Raw genomic sequence first — 20,131 nt, 5'->3', positions numbered from 1 at the left:
ATCACATCTGTAATCCCCGCACTGGGGAGGCAGAGGCTCCCTGGCTGGCTGGCCGACTAGTGAAGCTGAATCTGAGCTGTGGACTCCACGGGAGACTCTGCCTCAAACACTTAGGTGGTGTGTCCCAAGAGATGGTCAGCAGAGCTCTGGTTGCCCTTTCAGAAGACCTGGGTTCGAGTCCCAGCACTTCCATGGTGGCTTACAGCTATCCGTAAATCCAGTTCCAGAGGATCTGACGCCCTCCTCTGGCCATTGTGAGTACTGCAAGTGCTTGGTGCACTACATACATACATACATACATACATACATACATACATACATACATACACTTAGACACATAAAATAAAGCTTAAGATTCTTATACAAATTTGGTAGAGAATGATTGAGGAAGACATCTGATATTGATGTCTGATATTCACACACACACACACAGACACACACACAGACACACACACACACACACACACACACACACACAAACACACCCTGCACAAAAATAACAAAAAGAGGCAAAGAAAGGGCTGGAGAGGTGGCTGATTGGTTTAGGACCCTGGCTGCTCGTCCAGAGGCTTGGCTCCCAGCACCCACATGACAGCTCACAGCCGCCAGGGTACCCGACACCACCGTCTGGCCAAGCAAGCATGCACAGATATCTACGCAGACAAAGCACTCTTTACATTAAAACACATAGAATAAAAGAGGCATATAAGAGTTGCCAGTTCCCTTGCCGGGCGGGGGGGCGGCCCCCGTCTTTCCACAGCCTTCCATCCATTTAGCAGGTTGAGCTCACATGGGAGCTAGTGTTTGCACAGACTGCCGGTGAGCGTTTCCTAACGTCCCTAACTAATCTTCGAAACATGTCCTCTGCTGGCTGCATGGTCACCACCTACTTTGGCCCTGGCCATTCCTGGTTCGAATCCTACTGGTGGCTGGCTTGATGTGTCATTTGGGGGTTACTACATATGTCAGTTTTTCCAGTGGGCCATCTCTCTTCAAGGACACATGACAGAGTGGCTCCCGGGTGGCCGGGGAAAGTGGCTGAGAGAGGGTGTTTATGTCATGGGAGCTGTGAGTCTGGGAGGGACAGGTGCTCAGTGAGCTCAGGGGAGTGGCGTGGAGATAGAACGGGGTTTGAAGCTTGGCAGTAGAGCATGGTGTCTCTGGCATTGGGGGGCAGGGAAGGGAGGTTGGGGGAGGGATGGGGTTGGGGGAGGGGCAGGGGAGGGGAGGGGGAGATGAGGTCCACTGAACCTGTGAGGGACATACTCAGCTCCTCTTGCAGCATGGGCGCTGACCTTAGGCTGGTGTGAGGGAGGTGACTGAGGGCAGGGTGTCTTGCTTGTCAGGATGGGTGAGGAGGAAGTGAGGCCCCATGGGAACCTCCCCCAATGGGCTAATGTGTCCAGGCACCCCACCTCTAGCTCCTCCCCGTCCCCTGGCCAGTGTCTCTCTTCAGAGGTTCGTCTTCTGGACTTGTCTCCGAGCTTCACCTCAGCACATGCACACAGTAGGGCCTGTGTGTGTGTGTGTGTGTGTGTGAGAGAGAGAGAGAGAGAGAGAGAGAGAGCCATCTGTGGAGCAGGGTGTGTAAGAAGTTCCCTCTGTTTTCTTTTTTTTAATGGCTCTGGTACTATCCGACTGCGTCTTTATTTGGATAATTCATAATTCATGTATCCGTTCCGCTGCTTCTGAACATTTGGGACGAACCCAATGTTTGGCTCCCATGAAGCCCTGACCGTGTTTCACGGACTGCAAGGCTCCTTTCCAGGACTGGTGAGGCTGCTGTAAGTGCTGGCTGCATGTAAGGGCATTGTCCGTCATTTTCCCAAACAGACGACGTCCTCTCCCTACCTCTTAACTTCCCCTCGTACCCAGAGGCCCTCTCAAGCACCAGGGTGCACGCACACCCCTCAGACAGAGCTGGGCTCCGAGGTCAGCTCTGCGCATTGCGTCTGTCTTCCCCAGCCCTAACTGCCGCTGTCATCTTAGAGGGAATTGGTTTCTGTGCTGGATGCGTTAAAATAGAAGCATCACAAGACCGGGAGATGGCTCAGTGGTTAAAGCGCCTGTGGCCAAGAGCTCGGATCCCCAGACTTCACATTAGTGCTGAACAGGCATAATGGTAAAGGTACCCCAGAGCAAGCTAGCCACATCGGTGAGCTCTGGGTTCGATTGGGAGGGCCTGCTTCAACGAAAAGGGACAGAGGAAGAAGACACCTGACTTCAGTCTTGGGTCTCCACACACGTGTGCGGCTACCCTCTCACACCCGTGCAAAGTGGGCACAAGTACATGCACACACCATACACACGTGGAAGGAAAAAAAATGGAAAAGGCAAGAAGGTCCTGCGGAGGCCTTGGGGCCCGCGGCGCTGCCTGCCAAGCTCTCTCCCTTCTCCGTGCTCTCCCTGGGCATGCGGTGGCCGCAGCGCTCTCTCGGCCGCCCACTCTGATTTTACTTGGCCTCGTGCTCTGATCTGGAGGCTAGTGAATCGGATCTGGTGGGTGTCCCAGTTAGCATGTGGCCGCAGCTGCCTGGGTCGGCACTGGCTCTCGTCATCTGAGTCCCCACCCCAGAATCAGGCGTGATAAAGTGCAGAAACCCACCTGCGCGCGCATAAGTTGACTTCTCCGCCTGAGGCTGACATCTTCCTGTTTTTTACTTTTTCAAAGTCTCTTTCCAGGAGCCTGGGATGGGGTTCAGTGGGCAGAGTGGCTGCTTAACACGATGAGACCCGGGGCTCAGTTCCCTGCACCCCATAAACCAGGCTAGGCAGTGCACGGTTGTGATCCCAACACTCAGTAGACAGGAGGATGAGAAATTCAAGCTCATTCTGGCCGTAAGCCTGCAGATACAGAAATTAGGAACTATCCAAATTATGCCTTAGTGCTTAGTGGGATAGTTACAGGCCCATAAGAAAGCTGTTTAAAGGACAGAATAAAATCTTGTTTAGTATTTTTAAAGTCAATTTCCACTGACTGTGACCACCGTTGGGCGCAGGGGATGCCCTGACCACATGCAGGGGACATGGTTTGGAGGGCCATCAGCTGAGAGTTGGATCAGCTCCACATCAAGGCTGGCCCGGGCCCCTCTGGGAGTCGAGAAGGGGTCTGTACGGCTCCCGGAGGGAGAAGGCAGAATGTCTCAGCAGCCGCTGGGCTGCGTCCAGGGCAGCTTCTGAAAATGCTGTCCGGAAACAGCCTAAGCTTCCGGACAAGCTATGGAAACAAGCTATGCTGGGGCGGAGGCGGGGCCTCGCACAGGGCCGGGCCTCTGGCTGCGGAGGAGGCTCCCTCCCGCCGGCGTCGATGGGCATGTGGCTGGGCAGACGGTGTGGGTGCCTTGATATTTTAATTGAAGCCTGGAGACACAGTTGCTCTCTCTACTGTGCTAACAATGTACGGAATAAATAATTCAACCGTGGCTGTGTTTTGCCTGCCGTCCTCGCCCATGGGGGTGGCCACACTTGAGCGCGTGGGTATAGATACACACACACACACACACACACGCACACGCGCACGCGCACGCGCACACACACACACACACAGCCAGGAGTGGGCAGAGCTGCTGTCAGGGGGTCAGTGGCTGGACTGTTGACTGAGCATTTCCATGTTAACTCAGCACTGGTCAGCTCTTGACTTTAGAGCAGTGGCTTCTTTCCAGGTAGGCCTTGAAGACAGGTTTGGGGTCCTGTGTGCTGTCCTCTGAGGTGTCAGTGACCAGGAGACAGGGACCCTCTTAGTGGCCACATTCTCTGACCCTGTCCCTGACCTGGCCCCCTCAAATTTAGCAAATTCCACAGAGCTCCAAATTGGTGGTGGTGGTGGTGGTGGGGTGTGCAGAGCAGGCATTGGGGGCAGGGTGGCCAGAGTGAACTGGTCTGGTCTTCTGGGAATGAGGAGGTGACATGCTCCTGGTTGGTCACTGTATTAAGGTGTGGATGGCTGTGACAGAGGTACAGGTGAGGGTTTGCACACTCAGAGAAAGCAGTTCTAATGAAAGTAGCTACTGTCCCTAGACAGGGATAAGCCATAGCATCAGGGTTGAGAAAGATGGGATATATGGGTGCCTGCAGGGGACAAAATTGAGCCACCAGGGAAACCCCCAGGAAGGGACTTTCAAACATAGACTCAGGGGAGGGCGGAGCTGGTGCAAAGGCCCTGTGGCAGGAGGATGCCTGACCCAGCTGAGAAGCTGTTGAGGGATGAAGGCACCTAGTAGCAGGCCCGGGTCAGCCACGGCAGTGGGACCTGAGGCCCACTGTTGACTTTGGGTTCTGACAGAGACTTTGGAAGTTTTAAGCACAGACTATGATCAGACTTATGTGCTTTTGGCTGTTTTTATTTATTTCTCTTCTTTTCATGAGTGTGTATATATGGTAGGCCTGCATATGTGCGTGTGGGCACACGTAGATGTGTGTGCCTATGTATGCGTGCGGAGGCCTGAGGTTGGTAGCGGAAGTCTTCCGCCATCATGGTTCCACCCCATTCTTTGAGACAGGGTCTCTCAGTTGAAGCCAGAGCTTGCTGATGCATGCTGCCGCCCAGGTCTGGGGGAGCCTGTCTTTACCTTTAATGCTGGAACCAGACCAGGCTGCAGTGCCCACGTGGTTCTGGGGACTCCATGTCATGTTGCTTGTTTAGCATGTGCTTCAACCACCGAGTCATCTCGTCAGCTTTTGTTATTTACTTATCTATATTTTTGAGACAGCCTTACACTGTAGCCCGGGCTAGCCCAGAGCTCACTCTGTAGCCTAAGTACGCTTCCTGCCTCACCCTCTGATATTATAGGCATGAGCCCAAATGCTCTGCTTCAGGTTTATACTTTTATTTAGTTGGATTTTTTTTTTTTTGACACTGATCTGCTATGTAGCCCAGGCTGGCCCTGATCCCCTAGACCTCCTGCCTAGATCTCCGGAGTCCTGGGAATACAGGCGCACATCCCTGTAGGGAGATCAGTTGTCTGGAGATGTGGCCTGTGGTCACTTTTCTCCTCTGCTCCTCCTTTCCCTTCTCCTTCGGGGGAGGGGGAGGTCATCTGTCCCCAAACTTGCCACACAGAATGTCCCAGGGGAGGCCGGAGGCTTTGACTCCGCACAGTTCTATTCACCCCACACCCCAAAAGCCGGGCCTGCAGCTAATGACAGACGGGCCCTTCCCGGGGCTCCTCCGAGCTGAGGTTCTACCCAGCCTGCCTTTTGAGGCTGATGTGAGGTCGTCTGAGCTGTCACAGTGTGGGGCGGAGGGACCGGCGGGGACAGAGAGTCTCGCTGGGGCACCTGTGACTCCAAAGGTGGCCAGGCTGAAAGCACACAAGGATCCGAAAGCTGCCGGAGAGGTTTGAGAGGTCGGAGGAGGTGGGTGCGCCCAAGGCCTAGAGGGTGACACTCTGAGGGACTGAGGCAGGGGGATGGATTCTGGTCTGCAGGGCAGTCTCCCTCAGTGGTGCTTCTCAGCACAAGGCTGGGGCCTGAGGTGGGGTCTCTCTGCAGCAAGTTCCCCCCCCCTCCCGGTCTGTGGCATACTTAGAGAACTTTTTTCTTCTTCTTTGGTTTTGGCCAAGCTATAGAGATGAAGTATATGAGTCAGGGAGTCCTGAGTCCTGCCTAGCGTCGCTGTCCCCCCCTGTTGTCAGACGGCACAGTTATAGAGCCATAGAAGGGCCATTGCCTCCCTGGGTGGGGAGAGGCAGGAACTGAGAGCCTGTTTAATTTAATTCCCTGTTTTATTGCTCGTTGGATAAATAACCTTCATTAAGACAGAAAAGCACAGGGCGGGTGGGGGTGGGGGGACACGGAGAAGTTTGATTAATTTCGAGCTGTTTTCTCATCTGTTAATTTTCTTCCGGTTCAGCAGGATTATTTAAACAAATTGCAGACATTACTGTCCCCTCCCCCTCCCCCAGGAGTGTGCCCCCAGGGAGGGTCCTTTTTCTACCATGGTTATTTAAGAGCAACTTGGGAACAAGAAAGGAGGCTCCCCCATTCCACTTGCTGGTGAGGGTCCCCCTGTTCCTCCTGCAGCCTTTGGGGCTGGGGTGGAGAGGATGCTGGGTAGGAGGGCAGTTACACAGTCTGGGCTGCCCCGAGCCCACCCTGCCCGAGGCCACAGAGCTCGAGCCCACCCTGCTCTCTGCTTCTTCCCTGAGTTCTGTTGTCCCTGGGGGGTGGGGGGCTCATGGGAGACAGCAGGCTGCCAGGCTGGGAGGGGAGAGTGGGGAAACTAGCATCTCTTTCTCCCTCCCTCCCTCCCTTCCTCCCTCCCTCCCCCCTTCCCCCCTCCCCCTCTCCTCCTCTCCCTCTCTCCCCCCCTCCCTCTCTCCCTCTCTCCCTCTCTCCCTCTCTCCCCATCTTCTCTTCTTTCCTCCCTCCAGCTCTGGGAAGTGAACCCAGGGCCTTGCTCGCTCTAGGCAAGTGCTCTTCCACTGAGCCCCACCCCCAGGCCCCCTTTCCCTGCTCTGAGACAAGGCCTCAGTAGTTTGCTGCTTGTTCACACAGCACTTGACCTAGAGTCCCTTCTGTCCCAGCCTCCTGAGTACCTGTGATTGACAGCTTATGAGCAGGCCTCTACCTCCTCCGATGGATTGCCAAGCTGCCTTGCTACCCTGAGTGTGTGTGTGTGTGTGTGCAAGCACACACGTGTGCATGATATGTGTGTAGCACATATCAGAGCAGAGGCGTGTTTGCGTGCATAGATTGGGTTGGTATCGTCAAGGGCGCCTTACCATGAGCCCCGTGCCCTGCAGAGAGGACAGCACCTGTGGGACTCAGAGCGCTGTGTGTGTACACACGCCTGTATTCTTGCATGCGTGGGGGCAGAGTCTTGGGTAACCCCGTGTGTGTGAACCCCGGTATTGTTGAATGTATGGGGGTGGTGTCTCAGGCGCCGCTCTGCCCCCAGCATGCTCTGTGTCACACGTACAGGCCTGACTCACAGGGCTGTAGCCAGGCAGGTGCTGGCCAGGCTGGAGAAAGAGATGGACATGGAGCGGAGCCCGGGAGAACCGTGTCCGTGAGCTCAGGGCACAGCCACTCACATGGCTGACCTAGGACTTCTGAAAGTAAGGAGGACTCAGCTCCGCAGTGGCTTAGGATGCCTGTGAGCCTCTTGGTTGGACAGCCCTGTCAGAGACACAAGGTGGAGAAAGTCTGTGGCTGAGGGTCTGAGGTGAGAGGCTCTTTCCAGGCATATGGCTGGCTCTGACGCCAGCGTGGGAACCTCAGCCTGGGGGAGAGACCGGACAGGCTACTCTAGCTTCCGCTGTGCTGAGGAGGAACTTACTGCTGAGCAGGCACTTACTGCTAAGCTATAGGGCTCTCGGTTTTTGAGGACCTGACCATGTAGCTCAGGCTGGCCTCAAACGCGTCATGCTCCTGTCTCAGCCTGAGTGCTGTATTCGGCTCTCGCTCCCCTGTGATTATCCCCTGAAGGTGTCCACTGTCTGCTGTCCCTGGGAGACCTTGTCCTGCCTGCTGTGGTGGCAGGGTCCTCTCAGCTCTGCCTCCTCAGCTGGCCTCCGAGACCCACTGGAACTGTATGGAGATTTGGGGGGCCCACAAGGTGGAAAAGGCTCCCCTTTCTCCAGGAGGTATCAGCTCTGATCAGCGGCTGTCGGTGCCTGTTGGGGCCTGAGGGCACTTGTCACCCATACTTGTCACACTTGTCACCCACACTTGTCACACTTGTCACCCACTCCCGGGAGGTGCTGGTGGTCCTCACAGACTTGTGGCGGGGAGGGCGTGTGTCAGGGACCGCACATCTGTGTTTGGTGCCTGTGGGCCCAGATTTCAGCGGCAGCTGCCGAAAGGCGGCCTCGGAGCCTCTGAGTCTTGCCTTGGGGTTATCAAGTTATCGAGGGGAGATCACAGCCGCTATAGCAGGGTCTCCAGGGCAGGCCTGAGATGGAGCTATGTTGTGTTACTTGGGTGGTGACCTCTGGATGCTTGCGGAGAAGTGTGCTGTCCCCCAGGGTCTTAATGAGCGAATCCCTTTGTGGGCAGCAGACCGGCCGCTAAGTCCTCGGCACCAGAGGGGGGCGCCGTCCTGTACTCTACCTGTCGAGGTTTCCGGAGCAAGGGGCTGGCAGTAAAAGGCGGGGCTGCTCTCCATGGCACCTGCTGTCCAGCAGCGGAAATAGCCTCCTTAGCATCTTGGGGCTGACAATCTTTGGAGGCTGTCCCTCTCTGGGTCCCTGGGGTTCAGAGGCGACAGAGACTTAAGCTTGTTCCCCACGGAGGTGACAGATTTTGCTGGCACTGTACAATAGAAGTGGAGTTGGCTCAGCCACTCACCACCTGGGTGACATTAAACATGATCCTGCACCCTGGAGGGATGGGGAGCACCTGTCCCCTGGGGGGATGGGGAGCACCTGTCCTCTTGGGGAGCAGCCTGTTCTGATTATTGAATGAGCCTGTGTGGGAAGGCCAAGGGCGTGGATACCCTGAGGAGCATGGTGAGCGGCAGAGAAGGACTCCAGTTCTGTGAGCAGAGGCCAGAAGAGCCGACGGGGGTGGCTTCCCTCTCTCTCCACCGCGTGGGTCCCAGGGATTAAACTCCCGCTGCTGGTTTTCGCCACTAAACCATCTTGAGGACCCCTGCATAAACTTTCCTCCGACAGAATCTTGATGGTCCCCGCGTGGGAGAAGCAGGAAACATGGACGGCAGCTCCTTGTTACTGGTCCATAGCCGCTCATAGCCGTGGTCTACATCCTGGGGCTGTGGGAGGCGGGGAGAGGCAGACATGTCCTCCTCAGGGTCTGAGGGAAGTGTGTGATGTCTCAGGAGAGTCGGTGAAGTAAGGGAACACCAGGAACGAGGCCTTGGATGCAGGAAAGCACAGACCTGAGCTGGGAGGCAGGGTGAAGGAGGTCAGACCTGGGCAGAGCCCGGGAGGAAGAGCCCAGCCTGAACTTAATCCCTGGGACCCACGGGCTGGCGAAGGGCATGTTGTGTCCTTTCAGCTGTGGGTGTGAGTGTTTATGTGTGCAAGGAGGTGAGTGTGTGGGGTGAACATGTGTGTGAGTGTTTGAGATGAGTGTGTTTGAGAGAGTGTGTGGGGTGAGTGTGTGAGTGTATGTGTGTGTATGAGAGTGTGAATGTGTGGGGTGAGTGTGTATGTGTGTGTGAGTGTGTGGTATGAGTGTGTCTGAGTGTGTCAGTGTGTATGCATGAGTGTGTATGTATATGCATGTATGTCTATGTGTGTATGTGTGAGTGTGCATGAGAGTGTGAGTGTGTGGGTGAGTGTGTGTAGGTTCTGGATGTTTCCAGAAGGAAGCCAGCAACACTAGATGATAAACCAGGCTCCGGTAGTGAGGAAGAGTCAGGTCTTGAAGATTCTTTGCCCTGAACGCAGGAAGGACTTAGTTCTGAGGCTGTTCATGCTCTGGACCCTCGTTGTCCCCAGAGGAGGTCAGCTGGGTGGCATCCTGGCCTTCAAGGATCATCAGAGGACAGAGAGACAAAGAGACAGGGGCCTAGGGCAGTGCCCCGCCCCCTGGGCTGCAGGACTGAGGCAGGAAAGGGAAGCCAGGCTAGCTGAGGAGGCGCAGGACCAGAAGGAGACCACACAGTGGGGTGCGACTGACCAACCGTGGGGCAAGCACACAGTGGAGGCCACGCTGGGGAGAGCAGCTGGGGGCTCCAGTTGGGTCCGCCATGGCCCAGCTGGGCACCTGGCCTGGAAACTCTGAGGTTGTGCGTTTTTGTTTTCTGCTTCTGGCCGCACCCCCAGCACCGTCTCCTCGACAAACCTCAGAGTCCCAGTGGGGCTTCCTCCTGGCTGCCTGGCCAGTCTGACTGTGGCCCGGCTGTGGATATAAATCACGGGGAGTGTTGGTGGTGTGACTTTTATCGTCTCGCGTGTTCAATGATGTTAATACATCCCATTATATCATCTTATATTAATATGGTGCAGTCCATCACACACACACACACACACACACACACACACACACACACACACACACACACACACACACACACACACACACAGTGTGAGGGCTCCTGATGGAAGATTGGTGGGCAGAGCGGCTCATTTCCTTGAAGGCCGGCCGCGTTCCGCCACTTGCACTCTGTGGCTAAGAGGACCTCGGGGCACCTGCACAATGACAGCCACTTTGGGCATTGAACCGAGATGTCCTCCTGGCTCTGCCCTCACTCCTGTAGCTCCAGGAGGGTCACCGGACTTGGGACAGGTTTTCATGAGATCCTGCTTACTGGAGAGGCCCCTCCCCCTGTTCTGGATGAGAGCCAGGCCCCTCCCCCTGTTCTGGATGAGAGCCAGGCAGCTCATTAAATCCTCAGTAACCAGAGCAGGTGCAGCCGTGTGAAGCGACTGCTCAGGGCCGCAGGGAGAGAGAGCAGCCAGAGCCATCCTGACCCTTATTCACGCTGCCTCCCAGGCCCGGATGCTGCCAGGGAGGGTCTGTGGGTTGAGAACACTCGCCGGCAGACCTGGGTTCAAATCCCAGGCCTTACAATTTACTGATTGAACTCAGGGTATATTTCTATCATCTGAAAAAGTTGACAAATGGTGGTCCCGTTGTGAGGAAGTAACAAGATAGCGCGCGTGCGTGCGTGCATGTGTGTGTGTGTGTGTGTGTGTGTGTGTGCTTGTGCGCGTGTGTGTGTGCACGTATGTGCACGCATGTGTGTGTATGCGTGCGTGCTTGTGCACATGTGTGTGTGTGTGCACGTGTGTGTGTGCGCGCATGCGTGTGTGTGTGTGTGTGTGTGTGTGTGTGTCTGTGTCTGCGTGTGTGCACAGGACAGAGTTGATTCTTAGTGTGTCACAAACCCTGAGACTCGAGCCACCACAGACACCTTCCATTGCTCACCGGTTCGCAGGGCTGCAGGGCCGGGTGCAGGCGACCCCATCCGTGCGTCTTCCTCTTCTTTCCCACTCAGCTCCTAGCTCAGGCCCTGGGGTCCTGAGGCCCTGGGGTCCTGAGGCCCTGGGGTCCTGAGGCCATCCGGGCTGGTCTATGACCAGGTGACCTGGATGAACCCTCCCACATCTCCAAACTGGGTAAAGCCTTCTTCCCTCAGTTTATGGGGATTCAAGCAAGAGAGCAGAGAGGTCCCCCATGCGGCCGTCCACACCCCGCCTGGACGTGGCTTCAGGCACCTGGGTCCCTGCCTCTGTCCCAGCTTCCTTCCTACCCATCCTCCTGGATGCCTTTCTCTGGGACTGCCACAAAGACTCGATTCTCATCACAATGCCCATTTCGCAGACCTAGAGACTGAGGTCCTGTTACCTGCATCTCATCCCTGGGGTCTTGGTTCTAACCCTCCTCGAACAGAGCACAAGAGCCGCGGTCCTGGGCGCACTGCCCTCTCTGCCCAGGCCTCAGCCGCCACCCACCTCCCCCAAGATTGACACTTGACGAGGGCACAGTCAGCAAGCAAACCTGCTACCCTGAGTGTAGTTGATTGATCTACATTTTGCTTATGAAGTAGGGCAAGTGCTGATTTGAGGATCTCAGCTTGCTCTCGGCCCGGGCCCGCTCCCCGCCCACTCGCTCACTCTGGATAAGAACAGTCTTATCTGTCTCCAGGCCCTTCCTCCAACGCACTGGTGCGGTTCCTTTGTCAGCCGATGCCAGGAGAGCCAGGCTCCCTCCTCCCTCCGCACCCCATCCTCCACGCCCCATTCTTCTCCGGCTCCCAGGCCTCGTGGTGGGGGTGCGTGCTGGGCTCCTGTGAAACTCTGTATTGCTTAAAAGGGCAAGCGGGGACTGAGCACTCACGCCTTCCAGGGACATATCTGCCCAGGGCCCGATGCCGGTGCTGCCTGATTCCATCCAGGAAAACAATTCAGAACAGGAAATTAATCCAAGCGCAAGTTTCCTGTATTGATAGGACTCTGGGCAGCCAGAGTGGAGGCAGGGGTGTCAGACAGAGTGTCACCGTGGGTCAGAGAGACAAAGGTCCATTAGAGCCCTGGAGGCCAGAGGCATTGTGGGAGGTGGGGGAGTCAGTATTGCCCTTTTGTGGGTACTGTCGTAGGTGGCCCACTTACCACCCTGGCTGGGCACCGTGCAGAGTGAGGCCCCTGGCCGATTGCCTTTGTCATAAACGAGGGTGGCTGGGGCAGGTCATGTGCACTGCTCTGGGGAGGGGCCCTGCTGCAGGGATGACCACTTTGAGGTCCTGACACAAATGCGCCCACAGGGCTGAAGGTATAGAGGGAGGCGAGCGTGGCAGGAGCTGCTGGGAGGCCATGGTGGGTGTGGGGAAGAGATGGGGTCAGAGGTCATGCATGTGAAAATACTCCAAATTAGTTATTCTGATGAACTGCCTTGCTCTGAGCCACCAGGGTACCAGGTATGACGCAGAGGAAAGCCAGTGCGCAGTCTTTGGGACACCTGGCTTGATGCCCACCTGAGCACCCAGACCCCAGACAGGGAGTCTCTGTGTAGCCCAGGCTGTCCCGGGACTCACTATGTAGACCAGACTAGCCTCCCTCTGCCTCCCAAGTGCTAGGATTAAAGTTTGCGCTCCCTGAGGGTGTCAGCTCTTGCCTAACCCTTCCCTCAGAGTGTTGCTGTGGAGGTTTGAACGTGAATGGTCCCCAAGGGCTCATATATTTGAATAGTTGTTTTGAGAATACTTGAGAACTATTTGAGAGGGATTAGGAGGTGTGGCCTTCTTGGAGGATGCGTTCTAGTGGAGGTTGGCTTTGAGATTTCAAAAGCGCAAGGAAGAATCAGGCAAGGCGGCACACTCCTTTAATACAGCACTTGGGAGGCTGAGGCAGGTGGATCTGTGAGTTCGAGGCCAGCCTGGTCTATGGAGCGAGTTCCAGGAGAGCGAGGGCCAAAACAGAGAAACCCTGTCTCTAAAACCAAAGCAAAGCAAACATCCGATGCAGTTAGCTCTCTCTCTGCCTCATGCTTGTGGCTGAGATGTTCGTGCTCAGCCCCTGCTCCAGAGCGCGTCTGTGTGCCTGCTCCTACATTCCCGACTAGGGTAGTCATGGATTCCAACCCCCTGGAACCGTAAGCCCCAACTAAACGCCTCTAGGAGCTGCCTGGGTTATGGTGTCTCATCAGAGCAATAGAAAAGGAACTAACTGCTAAGGGAAGAGAGACCCACCCATGGCTGTGCTGTGCTGTGCTATGAGGGACTGGGTACAGCTGGGGCCCTGGTGACAGGTGCTGTCTTGATCTGTGGGGCATTAGCAGCCATAGAGGTGCCCACACACAGCAGGTAGGACTGTGCCCTCCTAGGGAACAGCCCCTCTGGTAGCCTGGGGGTGGGGAGGGCAGGGGACTGCTGGAGATCCTAATTAAAAGCTCAGATCCAAATGGCTTGATGGTGGAATTTCTAATTAAATCAATTTCATCTCGTCTGGGAAGCAGAGGTTTGCATACGATAAGCATGAAATTAATAATTACGTTTAGAAATTAGCTGTTGCTCAAAGCAGGGCGTTTGCACAGCCCTCTGGGGCCCGGGGCCAGCCTTGCCCTGTCCTTTATGTTAGAGACAGATGGCCCACTTCAGCCCATAGATTGATGGGCAGGAGAGGTGGAGGCAAACACAGGAGACACAGCTCCTCTCCTCTGCTGCCTGCTCTCTAACCAAGGGAGGTTCGGGCAGCCACTTGTTGCTGGAGACTGTGGCCATCACCCTCAATTTCTAATTAAATTTATTAGTTAATTAATTTTCAAGTTTTGGTTTGTTGAAACAAGGTCTCACTAGCTATGTAGACTGGGCTGGCCTAAAACTCACAGATGTCCGCCTGCCTCTGTTTCCTAAGCGCTGAGACTAAAGGCATGCACACCTCTTTTGTTTACTTTGCAAATTACTTACTTTTGCTCTTTGTGCACTGGTGTTTGCCCACATGCATGTCTGTGTACTCCATGTGCACAGTGCCCATGGAGGCCAGTAGAGGGCGCCAGACCTCCCGGAACTGGAGTTACAGACAGTTGTGAGCCACCATGTGGATGCTGGGAACTGAACCTGGATCCTGCAGAAGAGCAGCCAGTGTTCTTAAAGGCTGAGCTATTTCTCCAGTCCCAGCCTCAGATTCTACACACACATGCATGTTCGCTGTGTGAGTACATGTGTATAGGCACATTGCACAGAGGAGGCTGGAGTCTTACGTGGTGATTACTGGTAGGGGGTCTGGAGTAAGCCTCCTCGGGTTCAAATCCTGCCTCAGCCTGTCAAGAGCTGTGGGACGTTAGATAAGCAACTTGACCTTTCTGGATTAGTTTTAGATAAGTGAAGAAGATTTAAGTAGGTGGTTGAAGGCGTTGTGCTTAGAAGCCCTCGTAGGACAGTGAGGCGTGTAGCGGGCATCTAAGCGGCGCTGGTTCTGATCATGCTTTTGAGTCGTGTGTTCCGGAATGAATTTAATTCAATCTAGTTCTGTCCCCTACTCACGAGAAGTGTTCTAAGAAAGAGCTTGACACATCCAAGTTCTGAAGCAGAGATAAATGCCAGTCATTATTAGTGTCTGAGAGTGGGAGAATCGTGTCACTGCTGACCGTACAAGTCAACACACGGGGAGGCAGGAGCGGGGGCACGCTTCAGTCACAACCAGCCCTCAGACCTGTCCCCTATATCAGTTGGCACAAGCGAGGAGATGTTATGTGGAGTGCTTCCTCGGGAACCCCCGGCAGGCTGGAACCTTGCTGGTGACAATAGCACAGAGTGCATAGACCATGAGTGTCCCCTACCTGCAGTGACACACTCTGGTCCAGAGGCACATGCATCTTCTCCTCCCGACTCTCACATGACCTGGCTAGCACAGGGTCAGGGGGTTGTAAAGGTGACGGGTACCTCAAGAGTTGGCGCAGTGGGCAGTGGCTTGGGAGCCGCGCCTGGTGTTAGATACCTGTGCGTTTGTCGCTTAAGTAATTGTCTCTGTCTCTCATGCTGGGATCAGCTTCACTGCCATTTCTGTGTCTCCCAGAGCCTGATGGGTAAAGCACACAGCAGGGACTCAGGAAGCCATTACTGAGTGAGGGGGTTAATGAAGAAGCCACCAGGGTGTGTGAGAACACTGCGGCACAGAGGCAAAGGGACCCCTTGGCCCTTGTGGACGGAATTTACTTTCCATGACACGGTGGCAGTTTGAAAAGTTCTCACACGTGCTCCCAGTCACCTTGGGGATACTCTGCAGGCCCTAGAGGAGCAGAAGGCACCTGCATGATGCAGTTTCTGGTTCCTGGGGCAGAGAGGAGGACCAGGATACCTTGGAGTTTGCGCTAGTGAGCTGAGCAGGAGAGTGTGGTGCTCTGGGCCTGGCTCCCAGGAAGCGCCTTGGATAGAGGCCAGGCAGAGCAGCCTGGGCCAGGCAGAGCCTGTAACTGGGCCCGGAGTGGCCTTTGTCTGTGGAGGTTCAACAAACAAACAAACAAGCAGACACCCTCCATGTGACCTGCTGTGCCAGAACCATGTGACCAGCTGTGCAGGACCCTCACCACAGATCCTTCAGGGGCCACCCAACAAGGATGGGGGTCTTCTGTCCCTGCCTTCCAAGCCTTAAGCTGCAGCCTCCTCCTCCTCCTCTTCCTCCTCCTCCTTTCCCTCCTCCTCCTTCATCTTCAACAGGGTATTACTATGTAGCCTAGACCAACTTGGAACTCATAGCAATCCTCCTGCCTCTGCTTCCTAAGTGCTTGGATTTCAGGAGTGCCTCTATGCCCAGCTCCTCCCACTCCAGATCTGTCACTCCCTGGCTAGGCAGGTGACCCAGGGACAGGTGTCCACTGATCCAGTGGCACTCTGCAGGCTACAGTGCAGTGGCTGTGTGAAGTAGGGTGACACACCCATGTGCTCGGGTGACTCAGTGCATGTTCTGGAACACACGTGCAAGCACAGAAGCACCGGGATTCCTGCTCGATCATTGCTGAAGCCAGGAAGCAGCTTTCTAATTGCCTTGTGGGACGGACACTCCGAGAATGCAGCGGGGGTAGAGGAGGGAATTTTCACGTTCTTCCTTCTCGGTCACCTGCATAAATCAGAGCTTTCTGGGTGCCAGTGGCAGACACACTGTGTGTCACCTGAGCACCCTAACCCGAAGCCTAACTCTCAAGACGTAGCTAAGTAGCACTTGGCCATGGACACCTCCTGTTTCCCAGGGAGCAGGGGTGTCTGCCAGAGCTCAGGGCTGGATGGTCACCCACTGTTTCATATTTCTGATGGGACCACACGACAGGTAGCATGAACAGGGGACACCGGTGCTGTGGGAGGCCGAGGGGAACCTGGAGGAACCAGGAGGAACCTACCTCTTCCAGTCAGACTGCAGAGCACAGAGAAGGGTGGGGTCTGTGAGCCGGTCCTTGAGCCACAGTGACCTGGGGGTGGAACCAGGCCAGTGATCCTGGTGACTATGATGCTGGTCCCCACTTCAGAGCAGCCTCCTCCACACACAGGCCAGGCTGAGCCTCCCACGCAGTGGGTATTTTGTGTATGGCCCCAGCAGGGGAGACTGAGGGGACTGGCCAGAGGTTTTTTGGGCTGCGGTGCTGAGAAGGGTCGCCTGTGAGGAGAATTCTAATTGAGCATCTCTCCGGGCAGAGACAGAGGGAGCTAAGAATGAGGGCACCGGCCGTGAATCAGCAGGCGTGAACTTGGTGTTGCTGACTCTAAGACAGGGCCCTTCGGCCCACAGTACCCCCTGCCCCTCCCCCATTCCAGGCTGGGGTGGGGTGGGGGGCAGCGGGAGGGAGGAAGCCTCAGAGGGCGCAGACACTCAAGGATGTAGACCTGAGAGTTGGGTGAGAGGTGGCGGAGGGCAGGGGAGCAGATCTGGGAGGGTAAGGGAAGACAGAGGAAATTGGGGGTTCAGGAGGCAGGGCAGGGGTCACACGGAGCACCGCAGAGGGCCACAGGCCTGATCCTTGGGGCCCCAGGGGCTCCCCACATTTACCAGCAGCTCGTAATTGCCCAGTTCGTAAGACTGAGGCCCGGGGAGAAGGAAGTGGGCTCAGCGCTACCAGCTCAACAGCAGCCGAGTTGGACTCGAACCCGCAAACCTCAGCCTTTCTTAGCAGGAACTTCAGAACTCATGAGGTGGCAGGGAGAAGGGACTGGTCTCCTATCCTGTACACGGGCCTGGTCACAAGATGGTATCTCTCCCAGGGCCACGGTGACTGTGGGGGTAGTTCGGCACGTGGCTTACCTGCGGGAACCCTGTGCTGATCCCCCACCTTTGTGGGAATGGGGTGCAGGCAGGTGACAGAGGTCGCATACCTGGTGTGAAGCTGCTGATGTTGGGGGAGCAGCTTACAGGGGGCGTCCCAGCCTAACAGCGGGGCACTCGGGGGTCCGTCACTCATAGCCTGGTTGGGAGTGGGTGACCAGCAGCCTAGCTGGGCAGGCGTGGGGAAAGCGTGGGGTCCCAGGACCTGGGGGGAGGGTGAGCGGATGGGGCCCAGCTGTCTGCACTCCAGTCTAGCCCCAGATCGTGGTGTTCTGTTGGGTTGGCGAGAGGTGGCAGGGATCTGATTTTCTTCTGTATAGTAATCCTTTTAGGAAAATGGACATTTTAGACATGTATGAAGGCCTCGCAGAGACTAGGGCAGCAAGGCTCACAGTCCTGCTGTCACTGAACAAGGATTAGCTCTCTGCTAATTGGTCTGTTCTTCCTGTGCCATTTAGTTCCTGTGAGGCAGACCTGAGATGCCATGTTATCTCCTTTCTAGCATCTTTACCATGCCTCAAGACAGAGTTTCTCTGTGTAGCCCTGGTGGGGCTTGGACTCAGAGATCCACCTGCCTCTGTCTCCCAAATGCTGGGATTAAAGGTGTGCCGCTGCCACCGCCAGCTTCCTCTGAGTATCTCAACGCAAATCTCTAGACACTGGTCCTCAGCTGGATAGTCATTCCTCAGGGACCTGTGACCACACCCGGAGACATAACACTGGTCACTGTGGGTAGAGGCGCTTCTGGCACAAGGGGTGCAGGCTGGGTATGGAGGGCATCCACAGGACACAGACCATCTTTGTCTAGGAGCCTTCCTTCCCTAGCCTGTCTGTGTGGTGGCTGAAAGCCCTGATTAGTGAGGAGGGGTGGGGGCGGGGAGTCTGTGGCTTTCATGGTGTTGGAGAGGAGGGCAGTGAGGAGGGTGACAGGGGGGTCTGTGGCTTTCATGGTGTTGGAGAGGAGGACGGTGAGGAAGGTCACAGGGGGGGGGTGTCTGTGGCTTTCATGGTGTTGGAGAGGAGGACGGTGAGGAGGTCACGGGGGGGGGGTGTCTGTGGCTTTCAGGGTGTTGGAGAGGGGGATGGTAAGGAGGGTGACAGGGGTGTCTGTGGCTTTCATGGTGTTGGAGAGGGGGATGGTAAGGAGGGTGACAGGGGGGTCTGTGGCTTTCATGGTGTTGGAGAGGAGGACGGTGAGGAGGTCACGGGGGGGGGGGGTGTCTGTGGCTTTCATGGTGTTGGAGAGGGGGATGGTAAGGAGGGTGACAGGGGGGTCTGTGGCTTTCATGGTGTTGGAGAGGAGGGCGGTGAGGAGGTCACAGGACTCCTTTCTTGTGCCTTTAAGGAACTACAGGAGGCTGATGCCACTTAATGGCACAGGGTCACGTTACTCCGTGGCTGGGGGAGGGGCGGGAATGGAGGCCTAGGGCGCCCTATGGGCTGGCCTTGCCTCTCCAGGCCCTGTATCCAAACGGTGGAGAGAGAGGAGCTCTCAGAGGATGCTCTGACCAGCACCTGGGGGATGGGTTCTGGGCTGTGTCCCGCAACTGGCCAGGAGACAGGAGACAGAGGCCACTGGGAACCGTAGAGCCGAAGCCTTCTGGGTAGTGACTAGAGGGACTAGAGGGACTTGGAAACTGAGGTTCCAGGTGTGCTCCCCCATCTCCCCGCCATGCGTGTGCAACCCGAGTGTGTATTTTGCATCTGGAATATTCCTGGAGACCATTAGTGTTCCCTGGGTCGCAGGCAAGCTCGGTGCTGTTCTGCTGGCCCGTACCAGGGGGGTAGGCGGCCTCAGAATCTGACAAGAGCTGGGCGCAGGGGTGGCCACCATCACACCTGTTCCCGTTCCTCTCGGTGTCTGGGACCTGTCCCACCATTTCACGGGGTCTTCCCTGGATACGGGGAGGCAGTATCCATGGGAGGGGTGACTCTGGGTTTAGGGGTCCCAGAGCTGTGGGTGGGAAGGAAGGACTGCCCCGCTTACGCCTTTGCCCATGGATCTGCGTGTCCTCTTACCTCCAGATCCCCCAGATCAGCTACGCCTCCACCGCTCCCGACTTGAGTGACAACAGCCGCTATGACTTCTTCTCCCGGGTCGTGCCCTCAGACACACACCAGGCCCAGGCCATGGTGGACATCGTCCGGGCCCTCAAGTGGAACTACGTGTCCACGCTGGCCTCAGAGGGCAGCTACGGCGAGAGCGGCGTGGAGGCCTTCATCCAGAAGTCCCGGGAGAGCGGTGAGTGGTGGCTGGGGACGGGACCGCTGCTGCTGGGTTCTCCGACTTTCTCTCTCTGAGCTGGGCCTGTCTGCTGTCCCCTCTCCCCAGACCCAACATGCTGTGTGCCTCCATCATGGAGGAAGGCTACGAGGGACATCTGTAGACATCCCTGTCCTGTCATGGGCAGGGGAGGGAGGAAACCAGAGGGTTTTATTTAGGTGGGTAGGGATCAGGGACCCAGTTTCATGGGTGGTCAGCAGGAGGTTCTTGAAGCGGGGGGGGGGTGTTCAGGGTTGGGGTACCCTCCGTAGTGGGCGGGCTGTGTCCCCGCGCTGCCTTACCCACTGAGCTGTCTCACTGGCCCCTGTGACAGGTACTCTGGAGGCTTCGGTGGTAAGCCACTAGCACAGCCAGGGCTAGCATCAGGATGGGGGCTCCAGCTGTCCTTCTGAAGGGGTGACAGGAGAGTTCAGAGGTGGCCCCTGGGGTGGGTGACCCTGGATGCTGTGGCTTCCTAGGGTCCCCTGAACAGAGGAGTATAGGGGAGGCCTTGGTGACCCTGACAGCCTTATCTTGTGGGCTCTAAGTAGCTCGCGGCTGCTCTCGACCTTGGCCAGTGTATATTTATACCCGCAGGGCCCAGACCTCTAATTGCCTTTCCTAAAACTGCAGCGTGGCCTGGGGTTGAGGGTGCTGATGGCCTACAGGCATAATCCTGCTGCAGTTCTCAGAGACACCCTTTAATTGTACT

At 56.2% G+C, this 20,131-nt stretch overlaps 1 protein-coding gene across 1 annotated transcript in view; it reads left to right on the top strand.

The window, feature by feature from the left end:
* The window catches only part of Grm4 (glutamate metabotropic receptor 4), an 87,277-nt gene that overhangs the window by 22,098 nt on the left and 45,048 nt on the right, over positions 1 to 20,131 (top strand). The window contains exon 3 of the mRNA XM_052164226.1: positions 19,182 to 19,398. Coding sequence (XP_052020186.1) covers positions 19,182 to 19,398 — 217 coding nt within the window. The remainder of the gene's footprint in view (positions 1 to 19,181; positions 19,399 to 20,131) is intronic.

The sequence above is a fragment of the Apodemus sylvaticus genome, chromosome 19, assembly GCF_947179515.1.
Source record: "Apodemus sylvaticus chromosome 19, mApoSyl1.1, whole genome shotgun sequence".
NCBI classification, from domain to species: domain Eukaryota; kingdom Metazoa; phylum Chordata; class Mammalia; order Rodentia; family Muridae; genus Apodemus; species Apodemus sylvaticus.
This window is presented reverse-complemented; position numbering and strand designations above follow the sequence as displayed.